The 23605-nt window shown below is 35.5% G+C and overlaps 2 protein-coding genes across 2 annotated transcripts in view; one reads left to right on the top strand and one right to left on the bottom strand.

Annotated features, from left to right (window-relative positions):
* Positions 1-80: 80 nt before the first annotated feature.
* LOC102806510 (KICSTOR complex protein kaptin-like) lies at positions 81-16228 on the bottom strand. Its single transcript, XM_085508009.1, has 11 exons — positions 15910-16228; positions 10716-10798; positions 10190-10274; positions 8745-8799; positions 7858-7933; positions 5102-5178; positions 4907-5016; positions 2566-2743; positions 2144-2279; positions 997-1233; positions 81-321 (listed from the first exon to the last, which is right to left on the bottom strand). Exons 1-11 carry the CDS (start codon positions 16178-16180, stop codon positions 241-243), a joined length of 1389 nt encoding a protein of 462 aa, XP_085364135.1. The 5' UTR covers positions 16181-16228; the 3' UTR covers positions 81-240.
* Positions 16146-23605, top strand: part of LOC100369306 (RNA-binding protein PNO1-like) — a 23296-nt gene continuing 15836 nt past the window's right edge. Inside the window, exon 1 of the mRNA XM_002732229.4 lies at positions 16146-16384. Coding sequence (XP_002732275.3) covers positions 16205-16384 — 180 coding nt within the window. The 5' untranslated portion in view covers positions 16146-16204. The remainder of the gene's footprint in view (positions 16385-23605) is intronic.

The raw sequence follows: 23605 nt of genomic DNA, 5'->3' as shown, positions 1-23605 counted from the left end.
AGCTGCTTGACTTTGTATTGAGATCTCCAATGAATACATAATGCATGCTTTTATAATTTATACAATGTACATAATGCAAGTTTAGAAAGTCATACAATGCATTTATTAAAATGAAAACACACAACAGGAACTGTTTCAGTACAAGGTACTGTCGAATTACATTGAAATGTTGGGTTAAAACAATATTAAAGTTAGATGATAACATATATAAGTTAGTGTTTCTAGTAATTTTTTTATATTTCATCCAGTGTCCTTTTGTCTGCTTGAGTGAAGTTCTTCAAGTTTTTTCTTGCACTTCTCAGCTGCTTTCTGCAGATTGTGCTGAAAATAGAAGGTAGTTTTCAAGTTTAACCTTTGAATGTGAAAGTAGTTTGCTTATTTTGTCCACAATTTTGATCAAAACCAGTGAAATCTTGCAGAATGTAGTACATATGAAAAAATATGAAGTTCAAAGAGTTATTAATACGGATTTCATTAGATTTCTATCTCAACTTATCATCCACATATATGATGTAAATTATATTATAAGTAAATTCTCTTTACAAGACACATTTACATGTATGTATGGTTACTGTCAAATACTTTATTTTCGTTTGGGTTTTATTTACACTATTTTCCTTAAGGGATGATTCAGTGAAAATAAAATCCAGTAAATATACCTTTGTCTTATATTATACATTTACAACTCATCAAAATAATTGTGAAAAAAAATCCACACAAAACACCCAAAAAGTCTTTTCATTAATTAATTCCAGCTAAAAATAAAGAATTGTACAGTAGTCCCAAATCAAGTTTTCTAAAAGTTTTCTATAAGAAGGTAAAATCTTAACTATTGACACTAGAATTCTTTCCAATTTGATGAATTTGAGTTCCTTTCTCCTAAGGGCTACAAATTTCACTGATTTTCCTTGATTCGTGAAAATGTGGTAATAATCACAGTAATGCTACACTTTTAATTCTAGAATTCTTGTTGGTGTCTGCATTAAAGTGACATACCTGGAAGACATGAACTCCTTTTAATGATACAACCATGAGTTCTTTGAGTCCATCATGTGTGATATCAATATACTGCATTGCCAATACTGGATCTAAAAACATTCTCTCAAATACCAATTTATATTTTCCCTCTTTTGAATCAGAAGATATCAAGGATAAACAATCTTGAACTTCATCCTTGTTATCTTTAGTTTCAATATTCATTTCTTCTTTCAATGATTTGTAAATTAACAGTTGCTGAAAATGTACAATATTTGTTTAAATTACCACAGCAAGAATTTACTTCAAGGTCATTATATCCATCACAATTAATACGACTTATACTGACCTGTCCATAAGTACCTAGTAGTATTTCATTATATCCATCACAATTAATACGACTTATACTGACCTGTCCATAAGTACCTAGTAGTATTTCATTATATCCATCACAATTAATATGACTTATACTGACCTGTCTATAAGTACCTAGTAGTATTTCATTATATCCATCACAATTAATACGACTTATACTGACCTGTCCATAAGTACCTAGTAGTATTTCATTATATCCATCACAATTAATATGACTTATACTGACCTGTCCATAAGTACCTAGTAGTATTTCATTATATCCATCACAATTAATATGACTTATACTGACCTGTCTATAAGTACCTAGTAGTATTTCATTATATCCATCACAATTAATATGACTTATACTGACCTGTCCATAAGTACCTAGTAGTATTTCATTATATCCATCACAATTAATATGACTTATACTGACCTGTCCATAAGTACCTAGTAGTATTTCATTATATCCATCACAATTAATATGACTTATACTGACCTGTCTATAAGTACCTAGTAGTATTTCATTATATCCATCACAATTAATATGACTTATACTGACCTGTCTATAAGTACCTAGTAGTATTTCATTATATCCATCACAATTAATATGACTTATACTGACCTGTCTATAAGTACCTAGTAGTATTTCATTATATCCATCACAATTAATATGACTTATACTGACCTGTCCATAAGTACCTAGTAGTATTTCATTATATCCATCACAATTAATATGACTTATACTGACCTGTCTATAAGTACCTAGTAGTATTTCATTATATCCATCACAATTAATATGACTTATACTGACCTGTCCATAAGTACCTAGGAGTATTTCATTATATCCATCCCAATCGACATCTCCAATACACGAGCACACTATAACGTCTAATTGATCTGTGCCTGGCAATAGATGCTGATCATTTAAACCATTTTTTAAAATATTTCTATAATTAAACAAATAAATAATAGAAATAAGAAAATGACGTACAAAAACAGAAAATGTTTTGACAGCAAATTATTTTTGTTAAATACATACATATACAAGTAGTTGAGTAACAGTCACCTGGCACAAAAAATAAATAAAAATATGTCTGTCGTTATTTGTACTTGTTTGTTTTTCACATTACATAATGCTTAGTGACGCTATTGTCAAAACACAGCCATATGTAGCAGTAACTACTTTACATGTGGTAAAAAGTGTTATACTCGGTTGAACTTTGACAGACATACCTGTAGACTACTGCTGATTCCACCGAGCTGATGACTAACACATGATAATCTTCCTGTTCGGTATCATCTTGTTGATCAAGACTGTCAAATGTAGTCTCTGATTGATGTGTTTTACTCTTAAACAATTGCACTGATGTTATGGCGCCATCATGTTGCACTGTACACATCTTATTAACTTCTATTAACATTTAATGAGATTCACATGATATAAACAAACCATCTTATTATGTAGAATCATTAATTTATCTCTGGTGAGATATGCAATGAAGATATTGCACAATTTAAAAAAGTCATACTAATTACCAGACAAATTTACATTTCTGGAAATATTATTTAAAATGAATAAGAGTAATTCTGTGAAAGAACTTCTATGTCTTCATCTTGGGTTGTTTCTATTTCTGTTATTCACAAAACATATACATACATACATACATACATACATACATACATATACCTAGATATATATTTATCTTATAAATCCATGATATATCACATATCACCATACATGGATACCAAAGTTGCATACCCATATCTTATAAATCCTTGATATATCACATATCACCATACATAGATATCAAAGTTACATATCCTTATCTCATAAATCCTTGATATATCACATATCACCATACATAGATATCAAAGTTGCACATCCATATCTTATAAATCCTTGATATATCACATATCACCATACATAGATATCAAAGTTGCACATCCATATCTTATAAATCCTTGATATATCACATATCACCATACATAGATATCAAAGTTGCACATCCATATCTTATAAATCCTTGATATATCACATATCACCATACATGGATACCAAAGTTGCATACCCATATCTTATAAATCCTTGATATATCACATATCACCATACATAGATATCAAAGTTACATATCCTTATCTCATAAATCCTTGATATATCACATATCACCATACATAGATATCAAAGTTGCACATCCATATCTTATAAATCCTTGATATATCACATATCACCATACATAGATATCAAAGTTGCACATCCATATCTTATAAATCCTTGATATATCACATATCACCATACATAGATATCAAAGTTGCACATCCATATCTTATAAATCCTTGATATATCACATATCACCATACATGGATATCAAAGTTGCATATCCTTATCTTATAAATTCTTGATATATCACATATCACCATACATAGATATCAAAGTTGCATATCCATATCTTATAAATCCTTGATATATCACATATCACCATACATAGATATCAAAGTTGCATATCCTTATCTTATAAATCCTTGATATATCACATATCACCATACATGGATATCAAAGTTGCATATCCTTATCTTATAAATTCTTGATATATCACATATCACCATACATAGATATCAAAGTTGCACATCCATATCTTATAAATCCTTGATATATCACATATCACCATACATGGATATCAAAGTTGCATATCCTTATCTTATAAATTCTTGATATATCACATATCACCATACATAGATATCAAAGTTACATACCCTTGTCTTATAAATCCTTGATATATCACATATCACCATACATGGATATCAAAGTTGCATATCCTTATCTTATAAATTCTTGATATATCACATATCACCATACATGGATATCAAAGTTGCATATCCTTATCTTATAAATTCTTGATATATCACATATCACCATACATAGATATCAAAGTTACATACCCTTGTCTTATAAATCCTTGATATATCACATATCACCATACATGGATATCAAAGTTGCATATCCTTATCTTATAAATTCTTGATATATCACATATCACCATACATGGATATCAAAGTTGCATATCCTTATCTTATAAATTCTTGATATATCACATATCACCATACATAGATATCAAAGTTACATACCCTTGTCTTATAAATCCTTGATATATCACATATCACCATACATAGATATCAAAGTTGCATATCCTTATCTTATAAATCCTTGATATATCACATATCACCATACATGGATATCAAAGTTGCATATCCTTATCTTATAAATTCTTGATATATCACATATCACCATACATAGATATCAAAGTTACATACCCTTGTCTTATAAATCCTTGATATATCACATATCACCATACATGGATATCAAAGTTACATATCCTTATCTTATAAATACTTGATATATCACATATCACTGTATGTAGATCTCAAAGTTATGTCACCCTTGTCATATCAATCCTTACAATAAAACCTAATCCCAGACAAATTCAATATTTGCCTACTGTGTTATCACACCATACTGTTTTCTGCATGATAACTGTTTTTTTTAAATTATTTTTAAAAATATCACACATATACATACCTGAATTATTCTTGGTGTCTACTAATGCAATTCTAGCATATCCATTCTCACATCCAATTGCAGTTAGCCTCCTATTATTCATGATATGTTTCACATCAATCCATAGAACACTGGAAATAAAATTAATCGATTAGAAAGAACAGCTGAAATTACATAGTATAATCAATATACCTAGAAATGACAATACCCACTTACTTGCTAGGAAGATCTTGAAATTCAGGAAAAAAATTGTCTTCATGGACTTCTGAGAATTTTAATGACAGACATTTATCCTTTAAAAAAAAGACACAATAAGATGTCAAACAAGATGCTACTTTCACAGACAAGTGACAGCGCCCTCTAACATTTATATGAGTTAATCTGTTGTTTATTTGGGCAGCGAAATGAAGGCCCACTTCAATATGTGAAATGTGGATCTAGAGAATGTTCTTGAGAACAAGCACTGTATCATTTCTATTTCACCCCAAAGAACTTGGTTAGTCAGCAATGTCATTATCATGAAAGAACAAATATCAGTGTAAACAAAAATGAAAGGTCAAGTAAATATACTAATTAGCAACAACATGAAACATTATACAAAAAAAGAAAACAATTGTGTCAATGAAAAGAATCATCTGTTTTGAATTCAACATCAAAATTACATCACTTTACTCAAAGTTTTGATCCAGATCAGGTCGGAAATTTTGTCCAGATTTTAAAAATAAGAAATTATCGAAAAATTAAGGTGTTATAGGCCCAATGGCCAATCCCATACAATAGTCCCAATGGCCAACCCCACACCACGAACCCATTGGCCAACCAAAAACCATAGACTGAATAGCCAACACCAAACCATAGACCAAATGGCCAACACCAAACCATAGACCCAATGGCCAACACCAAACCATAGACCCAATGGTCAACACCAATCCATAGACCCAATGGCCAACCCCAAACCATAGACTTAATGGCCAACCCCAAACCATAGACCCAATAGCCAACCATAAACCCAATAGCCAACCCCAAACAATAGACCCATTGGCCAACCCCAAACAATAGACCCAATGGCCAACCCCAAACCATAGACCCAATGGCCAACCCCAAACAATAGACCCATTGGCCAACCCCAAACAATAGACCCAATGGCCAACCCCAAACAATAGACCAATTGGCCAACCCCAAACCATAGACCCAATAGCCAACCATAAACCAATAGCCAACCCCAAACAATAGACCCATTGGCCAACCCCAAACAATAGACCCATTGGCCAACCCCAAACCATAGACTCAATGGCCAACCCCAAACAATAGACCCAATAATCAACCCAAAACCATAGACCCAATGGCCGACCCCAAACCATAGACCCAATAGCCAACCATAAACCCAATAGCCAACCCCAAACAATAGACCCAATGGCCAACCCCAAACCAAAGACTCAATGGCCAACCCCAAACCAAAGACTCAATGGCCAACCCCAAACCAAAGACTCAATGGCCAACCCCAAACCATAGACCCAATGGCCGACCCCAAACCATAGACCCAATGGCCGACCCCAAACCATAGACCCAATAGCCAACCATAAACCCAATAGCCAACCCCAAACAATAGACCCAATGGCCAACCCCAAACCATAGACTCAATGGCCAACCCCAAACTATAGACCCAATGGCCAACCCCAAACCATAGACCGTATTGTCAACCCCAAAACATAGACTGTATGACCAACTCCAAAACATAGGCCCAATGACCAATCAAAAACCATAGACCCAATGGCCAATCCCAAACCATAGACCCAATGGTCAATCCCAAACCATAGACCCAATGGCCAACCCAAAACCATAGGCCGTATTGTCAACCCCAAAACATAGACTGTATGACAAACTCCAAAACATAGGCCCAATGACCAATCCCAAACCATAGACCCAATGGCCAATCCCAAACCATAGACCCAATGGCCAACCCCAAACTATAGACCCAATGGCCAATCCCAAACCATAGACCCAATGGCCAATCCCAAACCATAGACCCAATGGCCAATCCCAAACCATAGACCAAATGGCCAACCCCAAATCATAGACCCAATAGCCAACCCCAAACCATGGACCCAATGGCAAACCCCAAACCATAGACCAAATGGCCAATCCCAAACTATAGACCCAATGGCCAATCCCAAACCATAGACCCAATGGCCAATCCCAAACCATAGACCCAATGGCCAATCCCAAACCATAGACCAAATGGCCAACCCCAAATCATAGACCCAATAGCCAACCCCAAACCATGGACCCAATGGCAAACCCCAAACCATAGACCAAATGGCCAATCCCAAACTATAGACCCAATGGCCAATCCCAAACCATAGACCCAATGGCCAATCCCAAACCATAGACCCAATGGCCAATCCCAAACCATAGACCAAATGGTCAATCCTTAACCATAGACCAAATGGTCAATCCCAAACCATAGACCAAATGGCCAACACCAAACCATAGACCAAATGGCCAACACCAAACCATAGACCAAATGGCCAATCCTAAACCATAGACCGAATGGCCAATACCAAACCATAAACCCAATGGCTAACCCCAAACCATAGACCAAATGGACAATCCCAAACCATAGACCCAATGGCCAATCCCAAACCATAGACCCAATGGCCAATCCCAAACTACAGACCCAATGGCCAACCCCAAACCATGGGCAATGGCCAATCAGCAGTGATTGAATTTTCAGCAGCTTTGGACATTTATCCATGTCAAGATTTTAAATATTCCAGATAAGAAATACATCAGTCAAATTCAAACACCATAACTAGTGATTTAAATTCACGGCTCATTTTACTACATATGTTAAGACTAAAAATACAGCAACCTACCATAAACATTATCCAACATTAGCATTTCTCAAACAGTTGAATTGTAAGAAAAAATTTAAAAAATTGTATTTAGGACCAATTATTTTTTTATTTTACCTCTCGAAATATATGTACTTGTTTATCACTGCCACTCAACAAGAATACTCTTTCCCATACACCATCCTGATATAATCTGAAATGAATAAATACTCTGTGTCATCACAATGTCAATGCCCTCACGTCATGAACACTTGCAGCAGTTGAACACTTTATAGTGTTTACTACTACAACTGAGTGAAACAATCCTGTCATGAACACTTTGAACAGTTGAACACTTTATAGTGTTTACTACTATAACTGAGTGGAACAATCCTGTCATGAACACTTTCGGCAGTTGAACACTTTATAGTGTTTACTACTATAACTGAGTGGAACAATCCTGTCATGAACACTTTGAGCAGTTGAACACTTTATAGTGTTTACTACTATAATTGAGTGGAACAATCCTGACATGAACACTTTCGGCAGTTGAACACTTTATAGTGTTTACTACTATAACTGAGTGGAACAATCCTGTCATGAACACTTTGAGCAGTTGAACACTTTATAGTGTTTACTACTACCACTGAGTGGAACAATCCTGACATGAACACTTTCGGCAGTTGAACACTTTATAGTGTTTACTACTATAACTGAGTGGAACAATCCTGTTATGAACACTTTCGGCAGTTGAACACTTTATAGTGTTTACTACTATAACTGAGTGGAACAATCCTGTTATGAACACTTTCGGCAGTTGAACACTTTATAGTGTTTACTACTATAACTGAGTTGAACAATCCTGTCATGAACACTTTGAGCAGTTGAACACTTTATAGTGTTTACTACTACCACTGAGTGGAACAATCATTTTAATGTCAAAGCATTGGTTCAATTTTGCTTTGTTTCTATTTTGAAAGACACAAAAATCTTGGGTTAATTTTCAATGTTTTAAAAATACTTACTCTGTATGATATAACATATATGGAATGAAATCCAGTTCTAAATTATCACAACACTCTGTAAAAATAAAAAAAAAGAGATATCAATTTATTAGATACAGTGCAGAAATGACAAATTATACATGTGATCTTTCAAGGTTCATAAATACAGCTTGATGAATGGGGGGGGGGGGGGTAAACATGTAGGGGTGCTCATGTGGGAACACATTGTGTCGTCCGTGTATTACCATATATACAACTAATGAAACTGTCATATGTCAGAGACTTCTGTTATTTTTTGTTTCATTTTCCGGAGTTTCCAAAAAAAGTTTAAGGTCATGTTTTTTTTCCCATAGCATCTTAGCGGTAGCGGTAGTTAGGGTGAATAGTTATACATTTATCAACAAGATTTGCACACAATATTTGTCATGCACAGTACACTGTACAAAGTATTATCACATGTTTTTGTGTGCGTAGTAACTGATTGGCAAGAACAGGAAGATAAAATAACAGCATTGTTCACAGATGTTGTTATTGAATATACATGTATGTATCCCTGTAATAAAGACAACGTTGTCACAGTGGCAGATTGCAGGCTATTGGTGATCAATGTGGGGAATTTGTTATAATACATTCACATGCTGGTTGGCAGCAATGTCAACATATGACGTCACAATGTGACGGTCTATGACGAAGTACAAATGCATTGGGACAGAGACACCTTGATAGTTGTATAGACAGGATCAACAAACAAGCAGCCTCTCGGCTGAGTTAGCTCCGCTGTTAGCACATTTCAATTAAAGAACAGAAGATATCATTAGAAAATGAACAATATGCATAGTATCAATGCAATGGGACTTGCTGTTTTCAACAAGAATTCAAAAATATAATTTTTGACCATAAATGATTGTGGTTTTTAACAAGAAGAAAATATTACTTTTTACCAAAAATATATCATCATGAAATGAACAAATTTGAGAGTGGTCCACATGTAGTACCTATATATGTAATATCAAAGCAATTAGACTTGTTGTTTTTAACAAGAAGTCGAAAATATCACTTTTTACCAAAAATGACAAAAATATCCACCAAAATTAGAGAATTGAAGATATCATTACAAAATGAACAAATCTGAGAGACATCCACATGTAGTACCTATATATGTAATATCAAAGCAATTGGACTTGTGGTTTTTAACAAGAAGTCGAAAATATCACTTTTTGTTAAAAATGACAAAAATATTCACCAAAATCAGAGAATTGAAGATATGATCATGAAATGAACAAATTTGAAAGAGGTCTACCCAAGGTACATATACACCAAGTATCAAAGCATTCAGGCTTGTAGTTTTCAAGAAGAAGTTGAAAAAGTAAAACATTGACACGGACGACGGACACCGGACAATCACTCATACGATAAGCTCTGCTCGACAAAGTCGACAGCGGAGCTAAAAAGAGAGAAATACTTACCTGCTATATTATCCAAGTTATACTCAGTTCCTGGTTCCCATGCTGAATAAATATTCAAAAACTTTGTAGGATTGTTTCCAGCATCCTGTGATTAAAAGAAGATGAATCGTACATATACACCTACTGATACCTACAAGACGTACACAATGTGTAATTTATATGCACAAATTGCATAACAAATAAGAACTAAAATGCTTTTAAGCAGTTGAACACAGAATCACAAAGATTCACTTTTTTTCTGAATTACTGTGGGCCCCAATAATTCAGTATAAGTATCCAGATGAATCATTAAATATTTCCCACAATTCATGCAAATTTTTACCTCCAAATATTTCACATGATTATCTCAATATGATCTGAGAACAACTTTAAAAACACAGAGTGATATTGATTTTTGTCTTTCGTTAACAAAATCTGAATGAGCCAACTTACTAACCCAACATACAGGTATCCATCCAAATCCCCGCCCCTTTTTGCCAGGAAATAGTGTTAAGACAATCACAGTTATGAACTTTGCTTCATGTACCTTAATAAAAGAGATTCCAGCAACAAGACCTTTGCCTGGTGGTAATCTGTTGTAAACATCTATTGATACAATCTCAGCATCCCCTAAAAACAAAACAAATATGGGTTCTTAACACACTCTTATAATGGATGTTGTTAACTGTTAATTTTTGTGAATATTTGTAAATGTAAATTCAAATTTAGGTGAGAGGTTGTGATTTGTTTTCGGGATGCTCATTTGAACATACCTATTGTTGATTGAACAACATTTCAATCATTTCAAAATTACAATCATCTTCACCAGATTTAACTAGATATTAGAGATTAATGTACAATGACATGTGATGAAGATCTCATGCTTTCACTAGAAAAATTTACTTCAGTGCAAATTTCACTAGAAAAACTTACTTCAGTGCAGATTTCACTAGAAAACTTACTTCAGTGCAAATTTCACTAGAAAACTTACTTCTGTGCAAATTTCACTAGAAAAATTTACTTCAGTGCAGATTTCACTAGAAAACTTACTTCTGTGCAAATTTCACTAGAAAAATTTACTTCAGTGCAAATTTCACTAGAAAAACTTACTTCAGTGCAAATTTCACTAGAAAACTTACTTCAGTGCAAATTTCACTAGAAAACTTACTTCAGTGCAAATTTCACTAGAAAACTTACTTCAGTGCAAATTTCACTAGAAAAACTTACTTCAGTGCAGATTTCACTAGAAAAACTTACGTCAGTACAACTTTCACTAGAAAACTTACTTCAGTGCAAATTTCACTAGAAAAACTTACTTCAGTGCAGATTTCACTAGAAAACTTACTTCAGTGCAAATTTCACTAGAAAAATTTACTTCTGTGCAAATTTCACTAGAAAAATTTACTTCTGTGCAAATTTCACTAGAAAAACTTACTTCAGTGCAGATTTCACTAGAAAACTTACTTCAGTGGAAATTTCACTAGAAAAACTTACTTCAGTGCAAATTTCACTAGAAAACTTACTTCAGTGCAAATTTCACTAGAAAAATTTACTTCAGTGCAAATTTCACTAGAAAAACTTACTTCAGTGCAGATTTCACTAGAAAAACTTATTTCAGTGCAGATTTCACTAGAAAACTTACTTCAGTGCAAATTTCACTAGAAAAACTTACTTCAGTGCAGATTTCACTAGAAAACTTACTTCAGTGCAGATTTCACTAGAAAACTTACTTCAGTGCAAATTTCACTAGAAAAATTTACTTCAGTGCAAATTTCACTAGAAAAACTTACTTCAGTGCAGATTTCACTAGAAAACTTACTTCAGTGCAAATTTCACTAGAAAAATTTACTTCAGTGCAAATTTCACTAGAAAAACTTACTTCAGTGCAGATTTCACTAGAAAACTTACTTCAGTGCAAATTTCACTAGAAAAACTTATTTCAGTGCAGATTTCACTAGAAAACTTACTTCTGTGCAAATTTCACTAGAAAAATTTACTTCTGTGCAAATTTCACTAGAAAAACTTACTTCAGTGCAGATTTCACTAGAAAACTTACTTCAGTGCAAATTTCACTAGAAAACTTACTTCAGTTCAAATTTCACTAGAAAAATTTACTTCTGTGCAAATTTCACTAGAAAAACTTACTTCAGTGCAGATTTCACTAGAAAACTTACTTCAGTGCAGATTTCACTAGAAAACTTATTTCAGTGCAAATTTCACTAGAAAAATTTACTTCTGTGCAAATTTCACTAGAAAAACTTACTTCAGTGCAGATTTCACTAGAAAACTTACTTCAGTTCAAATTTCACTAGAAAAATTTACTTCTGTGCAAATTTCACTAGAAAAACTTACTTCAGTGCAGATTTCACTAGAAAACTTACTTCAGTGCAGATTTCACTAGAAAACTTATTTCAGTGCAAATTTCACTAGAAAAATTTACTTCTGTGCAAATTTCACTAGAAAAACTTACTTCAGTGCAGATTTCACTAGAAAAATTTACTTCTGTGCAAATTTCACTAGAAAAACTTACTTCAGTGCAGATTTCACTAGAAAACTTACTTCAGTGCAGATTTCACTAGAAAACTTACTTCAGTGCAAATTTCACTAGAAAAACTTATTTCTGTGCAAATTTCACTAGAAAAATTTACTTCTGTGCAAATTTCACTAGAAAAACTTACTTCAGTGCAGATTTCACTAGAAAACTTACTTCAGTGCAAATTTCACTAGAAAACTTACTTCAGTGCAAATTTAACTAGAAAAACTTACTTCAATGCAAATTTCACTAGAGAAATTTATTTCAATGCAAATTTCACTACAGAAATTTACTTCAGTGCAAATTTCACTAGAAAAATTTACTTCAGTGCAAATTTCACTAGAAAAAATTACTTCAGTGCAGATTTCACTAGAAAAACTTACTTCAGTGCAGATTTCACAAGAAAACTTACTTCAGTGCAAATTTAACTAGAAAAACTTACTTCAATGCAAATTTCACTAGAGAAATTTATTTCAATGCAAATTTCACTAGAAAAATTTACTTCTGTGCAAATTTCACTAGAAAACTTACTTCAGTGCAGATTTCACTAGAAAACTTACTTCAGTGCAAATTTCACTAGAAAAACTTGTTTCAGTGCAGATTTCACTAGAAAACTTACTTCTGTGCACATTTCACTAGAAAAACTTACTTCAGTGCAGATTTCACTAGAAAACTTACTTCAGTGCAAATTTCACTAGAAAAATTTACTTCTGTGCAAATTTCACTAGAAAAATTTACTTCAGTGCAAATTTCACTAGAAAAATTTACTTCAGTGCAAATTTCACTAGAAAACTTACTTTAGTGCAAATTTCACTAGAAAAACCTACTTCAATGCAAATTTCACTAGAAAAATTTACTTCAGTGCAAATTTAACTAGAAAACTTACTTCAGTGCAAATTTTACTAGAAAACTTACTTCAGTGCAAATTTCACTAGAAAAACTTACTTCAGTGCAAATTTCACTGGAAAAATTTACTTCTGTGCAAATTTCACTAGAAAAACTTACTTCAGTGCAAATTTCACTAGAAAACTTACTTCAGTGCAGACTTCACTAGAAAACTTACTTCAGTGCAAATTTAACTAGAAAAACTTACTTCAATGCAAATTTCACTAGAGAAATTTATTTCAATGCAAATTTCACTACAGAAATTTACTTCAGTGCAAATTTCACTAGAAAAATTTACTTCAGTGCAAATTTCACTAGAAAAAATTACTTCAGTGCAGATTTCACTAGAAAAACTTACTTCAGTGCAGATTTCACAAGAAAACTTACTTCAGTGCAAATTTAACTAGAAAAATTTACTTCAGTGCAAATTTCACTAGAAAAATTTACTTCAGTGCAAATTTCACTAGAGAAATTTATTTCAATGCAAATTTCACTACAGAAATTTACTTCAGTGCAAATTTCACTAGAAAAATTTACTTCAGTGCAAATTTCACTAGAAAAAATTACTTCAGTGCAGATTTCACTAGAAAAACTTACTTCAGTGCAGATTTCACAAGAAAACTTACTTCAGTGCAAATTTAACTAGAAAAATTTACTTCAGTGCAAATTTCACTAGAAAAATTTACTTCAGTGCAAATTTCACTAGAAAAAATTACTTCAGTGCAGATTTCACTAGAAAAACTTACTTCAGTGCAGATTTCACAAGAAAACTTACTTCAGTGCAAATTTAACTAGAAAAACTTACTTCAGTGCAAATTTCACTAGAAAAATTTACTTCAGTGCAAATTTAACTAGAAAAACTTACTTCAGTGCAAATTTCACTAGAAAAACTTACTTCAATGCAAATTGCACTAAAAAAAACTTACTTCAGTACAAATTACATCTGGTAATTAAAAAGATATTTCAATATTCTTACTTTCACACCAGGATTTTTTATGAGGGGTAAATATAGTGACTACAGGATAATACGAACAACGGCACTGACTCACAGCTAGTCAATGTTTTTGGTTGATCACATATTTCTGTCTTTTGTGTAGTATTTGAATCAATCAGTAATCATTGACAATTGTATTATGTTATAAATATAAACTTGTTGGGACCAATCACTCAGCATATTTTGAGTTTAACATATATAGGTCAATATAACCTAAACATCTACTTTAAAATAATATAAACATAAATACAATTGACTTTTGCCAATGCACTTACAATGCCCTCTGCAAATGGTCACCAATGCTGATGAGACCAAACTCCACCATATTTAAGTATATGCCAGCATAATGTGTTTAACTCTTACAATACAACTTTTACAACTAAAAAATATGTTTAAAAAACACTACACAGAAACAATACATAATGACAATAAAGGCACTAATCACAAAAATAAACTTCGTACCTACAGACAGCTGAAAACTGATTTTACACTTAAAAAATATCTTGAAGAACATTTCTCAATAACAAAAATTCTAAAACTGTCCAAGCAATTGCCAAGTTTATCAGTGACTGTTTTACTAAAAGAGAGAACTTCATGAAAAGCAATTCACCTGCTGCCTCAAAATAACACCAAAAATATTTATATAATAATATTTTCACAGTATTACTATTTATTTTACTAATTTTTTTTACTATTATTATTATTATTCCTTATGTATTTTATTGTTCTTTATTGTATTCTAATCTAGATCCCAGAGGGGATAGTATGATATCAATAAAGGTTGTTATTATTATTACAGTCCTGTAAATGTTACAAGGGCATAAAAGGACACAAAAAACATATATGAACACGATAATAGTTTCAAGTACATTTCTCTTTCCACAACTAAACCTTTCTGATGAACTTTGAAAACATGAATTCTATAACCTTTCATGAAATTTCAATGGGATCTTCATCTCTCACACAAAATTTGCATACCCTGCAACTGTGCATTAATATTTTTAGTTATTGTTATAAATAATAATAACAATTTATATGTAATTAGCATAGGAAAACATAATTAAACCTCAACAAAATACAAAAAGCAAGTTCCAGTAATATGCTTTATATCAAAAAGTGAATAAAAACAATAAGAGGTTATCTATTTGTAACCAGGAAGGAGGAATTTATTTTATTTACATCTGCCTGCCACGGTGACAATTTTTGTATTCACATTTCCCCCACTTCAATTACATTATGCACACTTTTTTATTGTCTTAACCCATAACACAAACCCTCATGGCCGCCACTAGTTTACAAACAGTGATCCCAAACTAATACTTATAGTACCTGGTATATAAGTAAAGTGCACCTCTTTGGCGGTCGGTGTTAGTGCGATTCCTTTTTCCGTCTGGTACTCAATGCTGACTATTTTACCCCTCACAGATGCCACCAAAGCCTTTTTATTTCCATCGGGATAAGTTATATAAGTAAGTCCATATACATTACTCTGCGACGACAGGCCATAAAAATGAACTTCATTTAGCGCAACCTTATCGTCGGACATGTTGTTTGTGAAACCACTTAGCTTCATCAGTTTAAATACCTCTTCATTTCCCATGAGTTAGGGATTCTAAAGGACAAGATGGCAGAGAAAAACGTGCTCGAAAGATCGAAAGGCGAAATGCAGTCCCGTGCGCACAAAGACAAGGACAGTTCATCTAAAACGGGTAAAAAAGAAAAAAGGAAACTGGAAGACATGGAAACGGAGGAGACGCCCAACAAAAGACCGTCTTTTCCGCCATTATCCGGTGAACAATTGATGGTGAGTCGACCGCATTTTCGACAACGACATGTGTCATTTCTCCCCGGAATTTCTCTAATTGTTTGTGATCTTTTTAGACGCATCACATTAAGACACATTGTATTCTATTTTTAAAAAATACATGGAGTGTGTTGTAATACTTATGTTCAGCTCTCCGATTCGATTATTGTGCAACACCCTATTTACCTGTTTGTAGACAGCGCCCCCTATGTATTTTTATTACTGCTGAAACCACTGAACTGTTTTTTCAGCCTCTGAGTCGCCCCTACTGCACAACTGCCAGGCCGGATGAATCGATTGGCTGTCACGCAACGAATCACTGGCTGTCATCCAACTTTTCAAACGAAAAGTCGACGCGCCAAAAAAATAAGTGTAAACCACGCCCTCCAACGTCACGAAGTTACGCCCATTGACCCGACATGACCTCCAAATTCAACCAATCAAATACTATAGCGCGTATTTCTATAATCAGTCGTCCGAGACTTTTTTCTCGATGTCATCATGGCGAGTTACGGCAACAGTCCTTCAAGCGAAAGTCAACTGGAATTGTGGTTAAGTGACATTGATGTTGAACTCCTAAAGTATGTATCGACACTGAGGACGGCCGGATATACAAGTGTTCGGGCGCTGGCTCGGATAACTGAGGATGATAATTATGATTTCTTACCAGAAATACCACCGGGACACACAGTCTAATTTTGCACGAAGCAGCAAAACTGAGAACTCCACTGAAAGCAGACAAGCCAACCCTAGCTGTCGATAAACGTGTAACGTTAACCCTTTTCCGGTCAGGGGAGTTTCACGCTATCAGGTTAAGTCGTTGAAAAACGGTCATGATTCAATGCACTCCAGTAGCCAGCATCTGTGTATGCTATCCTGCCAGACATTTTTGCAAAAATAGGCCTTAGTTAACAGACTGTATCAACCACAGTTTTCACATTTTTTGCAATCTGTTTGCATACACACTTCATTACCACCATGGACAACAATTTCTCGTATAAAAAAAAATCACCGTTTTATTTCAATACACATTTTTTACTGTCGTTAAGTAACGATGTTTTGCCCTTTGTACAGTCTCAATAAACACGTGTTAAACATTGAAATAAATATTGCTTAATTGAAAACACATTACAAGCAAGTACAAGGTCACTACATGAATGCAAGTTCGAAGTAAGAAGAAAAAAAACGCGTGAGTATGGGGATATTTGGGACATGTACGGGGGAAAACGTGTTTGACGTACTGGACCCGTTAGCGTACATTTCAAATTGCAACGTATATTCAACGACTTGAACTACATGTGTAACATATTACAACGTACTTTCCGTGACTTAACTGATGTTATATTCAAGCTCTAACGTATATTAACCGACTTGACCGTATGAGTAAGTCCACACTTACAACGTATATTTAACGACTCAAACTGAGACTGAAACGAACGAGAACGTAATTGCAACGACTTGATCGGGGTTACCTTCACACGGCAACGTATATTCACCGACATGACCACATTAACCAACTAAATATTTCAACGTATATTTAACGACTTGAAATAAAACGAACTAGCGAGAACGTAACTGCAGGGACTTGGCGTGTATATATACTCACGCAGAAACGTATTTCCACCGACTAGACCCGATGAACTATCCTGACATTAAAACGTATAAATACCGACTGAGCATGAAACTAAATTAACGATAACGTATTTTCACCAACTCAAACTATTGTACAGTTCGTGACGCTGTAATAAGTCCCAAATTTATTTGTTGTACGCCTTTCTTAGTCGTCCACCCCGGCGGGCTGCTCCCATGCGTCTGCCTGATGTCGAGGGCTGCTCTTCTGTACTTCGCGTTTGTGTTCCCACGGTGCGTTTTCCCCTCAGTGCCATGTTGTGATGAAAAGCAGCAAAACATTCGCCCGCGTGAAGGTGAACTTTACAAATTGGGCATCCTTTTGATGTTTCTGATAATCGGCCACTCGCAGTTTTTCTCCCGTCCTTGCTGCACTGCTTACACGATTTTTGACGCCCGGATAGTCTGCATATTTCGTGCGAATCCATGTTTTCACTACGAATAAATGACGTGTTACTTGGAAGAGAGCCAACTTCTCTTATGGATTTTTGAATTCTACTCGAGTGTCCACCAATCAGTTGTTTACCTGTGCGGATATTGAAGAATTTGTGCGTTACTTTAGTCGTGCGATTCAATGCCTTGAAACATTCATAAGCATTGACCAATGCAACATCTATGAGGTAACAGGCCATGTAGATCCACCAACGATTGTTTTTTCTGCCCGTGTGATAGTATTTTCGCCTTTGGTTAGAACGATCCACGCCACCCATGTGATGTCTGTAACATTGTAACGATACAGGCACGTGTCTCTCGTCATCTACTGCTTCTGCCGACGTAGCCAGTGGGGGATAGACTGTATTTAAAATCAATATTTGCGCGCTGTCATCCTGGTATGCAGTAATATTGATAGTGTCGTCCGGTCTAGTTGCTGCTTTCATTTCACCAATTTTCAATTTCAGCTTCTTGCTTTTCCCTTCAGGAATTAATTGCGGCGGCATGGTTTTCCGATTTCGTCTGCTAAAACTACCGACCATGTACACTTTCTTGTCTTGTAATTCAAGGGCTGTGTTAACTGACGTAAAAAGCGAATCACAGAAAAGAATATGGTTTTTTTCTGTGAAGGGCTGTAGCAACCGGTGTGTTGTCTTCTTGATTGTCCCAGTTTCTTTCTTTCTCCCCTCAATTGTAGTTTTATATTTCACCCCCAAATATGGTTCAAAGTTTGCAATGTAAGACGTTGTCGAGTCGCACACCTGCCATATTTTGAAGCCATCACGGTCGGGTTTGTGGGGCAATCTCTGCTTAAACTTGGACCGTCCCTTGAATCTAATCATACCCTCATCAATCGAAATTTCCTGTCCCATCTGGTAGTATCGCCAACAATTTTCGAGTACGGGTTTCAGCCACGGGTTGATTTTATACAACGGGTCGGCCTCTGATCGTTGACGGCGACGTTCAATGTCAGGATCCCGCCGTGGGTCATTTACTGGATCAGCTAAATGAAAATAACGCATTAGCATTTGAAATCTGGCCCGAGTCATTACTGATGCAATTCCCATGTTCTGCAGAAAGGGGTCACTCGACCAATAATCGTCGATTGCTGATTTGTGATCAACACCCATACATATCATCACACCAAAGAATGCTTGCATTTCAATGAAATTTGTATTACGCCAGCGGGCATTTAATTTTTTTGCAATGCATTTTTGATGATATTTGGCGTATTTATTAGTCTCGGTAGAAGCCAGTTCTATCAGTTCTGGTGGGATAAATTTGTAGAAATATTCCACCTCACGAGCATATGAAGGCAGTTCGAAAGTTGGTCCAGGTTCGGGTTCAAAAACTGGAATAGTAAATATATCGCCGTCTTCCTCCGTGGCCATTCTCCATTCACCAGTGCCGGAGGCAACATAATCGAATGTAGCACCAATTTCTGTGTCGGATTCAATTTCAATGTCGCTATCGAGTACAGGTGGGTAACGTTGCTCTAAAAAATCGTCATTCTCAGCACGATCTTCATCGATTTCTGAATCTGTATCGTCGTCAGTTGCAACTATGAAATCATCTGGTATTTTGTGTCGTAGCTCACCCGTTTTTTCGTCCAATACAAGTTCATCATCACGCGTGTCCATTGGCGATGCGTGTGCATACACAACACGTTTTTTAATAGTTTGTTTTTCGGGGAAACTCGCAAGTGTTGATTGTTCTGTACCGCATACATTTTCTTGTACCATTTCTTTGGTGACATCGACGTTTTGTTGCGTACTCGCTGGGTCGATATGTTCAGGCCCCTGCTTTTCTGCGTTGGCAGTTGTGGCGGATGTCGACGGTTCCGAATCGCAAACATTGTCTTGCAAAAATTGTATCACATCTTCGACGGCACGTTGTATTTCAGCGTGACCAACTTCCGTTTCTTCGGCATCTGCTTTGTCGGCAGCTGGCGATTCAACCACTTTACGGTTCGTCTTCGATTTACGTTTGCCTCCTGGTTTGCCCCTGCAGTCCTTCAAACAGCTTTCTTCTGTAATCGCATGTTCGTTGACAGAGGAGACAGTCTCCGACTTGCGTTTGTTCTTATTCTTTTTACGCCTTTTCTTGAGTGGACTATTATCACTGGTGTCCGTGGTACGCTCGGCTGGTAACTCACCGACGTCAAATGTTTCCTTTGCTTTGGATTTCTTTCTTTTTCCACGCTTTGCTGGTGAAAAATCTGTCGTGTCAATGTCAAACTTATCACTCCCCGTGCCACTGCACGATTGACGCGTTTTCTTCAGTTTCCTTCTTGCCTTCATAAAACACTTTCTATCTGTATAGGACGGCATATTAACGTATGTGTCGGAAAGGAGGCACACAGCGAGTCTGGGCTTTATCTCACTTTCTTCGGCCATATTTATACTGAACGACCAGATGTCCACAAGACTGCATCTCCCCACAATTTGAATATTTATTGTTATGTAAATAAATATGTTATTTTTTTGAACACAGATTGGTTGCAATTTGCATACACATAAAATTGCATATGCTAGCTCAGACGGTGAAATCACGTGGACTTTAATATTTCCCACCAGCTGTCCCGGTCATTTTACGTTGGTGATTGCCGACATTCCAAGCTCAGCTGTTGGAATCCGTTATGCTATTCATTCTAAGTGCCGGGACTATTTGCCAAGCTGGTCAAAATATGTTACTACCGTTATAACCGTGAATCGTGTCGTTCAAATACGGTTGTAATGCTGCAGTTTGCAATGTGGTCAAGGCGGTTTTTTTACGTCGTCGCAAACGTCGCGTTGTGACGGTAAAATAGTGAAATGAGCAGACAAGTGTATAGAATTACATTCTTTATTACTTGGTTAATTTATTTGACTTGGCGTAATCGAAAAAAAATTCTCTCCCTCCATAATTTCGCAAGTGTAAAATATCAGGTTCCGTACAACGTATTATAAACGCTTGACCGTCTGAGCAACCTAAATAACAGGCCGTTTTTCAACGACTTAACCAGTTAGCTAGCTGGAGTGGGAAATTCTAGCATACCCATATTGACGGCGGTTTTTCACCGACTTGACCGGAAAAGGGTTAAACTCATCTCCAAAGGTTATTATTCGTAAGCACAATGTTGAACTTTCTGAGACTCATAGTAATTTTACCAGTAGCAAGAAATCAAAACGTCGCATTGACGATACTGAGCGAGATCAAGTTAGAAAAAATCGGCAAACTACCAGGCAAAAGACACAAAGTAGCATCCGACCGGATGCTATTAACGTAGGTGGTTCAACTTTAAAATACCTGTCTCTGACCGAGAAAATGAGAGAAGATTTATTGGAAGACATTGACAATAATCAGAATGAAACAGAAAGACTTGAGAAACAGTTACAGTGTCTAGAAGAGTCATTCCAGCCAACGTCGCCATTACATACTAATATCCGTGGACCAGCATGTAGCAAATGTCATCAGCGCCTGGGACATAACGTACTTTACTGTACTTATCCCAAGTGTGAAAGTGCTGCGTTTTGTAAAGACGTGACCAGGAGTGAACACCGAAACGAAAGACAGAAAATGAGTAAATTAAGAAGTCAAATAAAGTCACGAAAAAGAAAAAGTAAGGATAAAAATCTAGAACTTGAAAAGTTGGAAAAAAATATCTTGACTACCCGGAACATATTTGCTGCAAAAATGAGACAACAACTCATTGCCAGTGACACAGACAAATATCTGACAACTGGGAGCCAGTTAAAATGGTTGGAAGTCAATACGGACAGTAGAAAACTTGAAACAATGTTAAAAGGAAGACTTCTGGGTGACCCGATTGATCTACAAGAATTAATCTGTGAATTTGACAATCAAAAAACGGGAGAAAATGAACAAAAAAGACATTCAAGCGCAAAACAGAGAAAAAGTAATAGACCTCTGGAAAATGAAAGGTGTTAGTTACTTGGCTAGAAGCCACTGAATTCACGGTAAATACAGATACCGGTATTACACACTACATGGGTGACAATACTGCAAGTTAAAACATCGGCGAAATGTCGGCAGAAAAAAATCACAGTAGCAAAGTAGAAAAGGAACAAGACGACTTGATGTTGAAACTTGGGATTCAACAAAGTTTGAATACCTTCAAAACATTTGCAAACAAACTCTTCGCAACGAACACGATTCTGTCCCGGGTTCGGCTTTCGACGTCACAGTGGCGTCGCCACTACAGACAAAACAAGACACCGTTACTGCCACTGGCAGGAAATATGAGAACCCGTCATGTACCATTCTGAGTGATGAGGCTCCTGTCGACTTGACGCCTTCCTTCAACCAACACGCAGCACGAAACAGGGTCAGTCCAGAGATTCCTGTAACAAAATATAGGCATATTACTGAATCATTCACCAGTCAATTATTGTCTCAGTCATCTGAGTCTTGTTAACCGAAATCCGGATTTGCCAATACAGTCTATGGCCCTGGAACAACCCGGATCAACGACGAGCTTGTCACGTCACAACCTTCTTGTGTACACACTAGTATTCACCATGACAACGTTGATTTCAGTACATTCAATCGTCCTCTTCGTCAATATTTCGAGACCAATCCAAACCGAAGTCAACATTCAAGACTTACCGAACTTTCTAACAACGCCGTTAACGAGTTGTCACGGAGTACATGTTATAACCCGACCAAGACACAAATACAATATAAAAGTGAAAGCGTTTTTTCATGTTTTGATAAAACTGAGTCAGATGACCAGTGTTCGAACGACATGCCAATTGATATGTCTATGCCTGGACTAAAAAATAAATCGCTAGACATTGCAGAGACTGAGCGTGTTGATCAGGTGACAGCATTATCAACACAACATGACTCTAGTACTACCAATAATAATTTAGACATGTTGTACGAAGCTGCCTGGTTATTACAAGATAAAAAATGACATTGCGATCAACTGGGATGCATGTATTATTGAAACATGTACATATTCGGAGGTAAATCTGGCAACACTTCTAGTGATATGCGGGAGAATGAAAAACATCGGAAGCCAAGCAGAGCGAATGATAATCAAGAATTACTCGAGAACTTTTAAATTTGACAGGATTCTGATTCTAAATATTGCAAATAATTCCAGTTGTCTGTCATAGTCAACTCAATGTGATGCAGTTGTTATTGGAGTCAGTC

Source organism: Saccoglossus kowalevskii, chromosome 2 (genome assembly GCF_978046115.1).
Source record: "Saccoglossus kowalevskii chromosome 2, keSacKowa6.1, whole genome shotgun sequence".
NCBI classification, from domain to species: Eukaryota; Metazoa; Hemichordata; class Enteropneusta; family Harrimaniidae; genus Saccoglossus; species Saccoglossus kowalevskii.
This window is presented reverse-complemented; position numbering and strand designations above follow the sequence as displayed.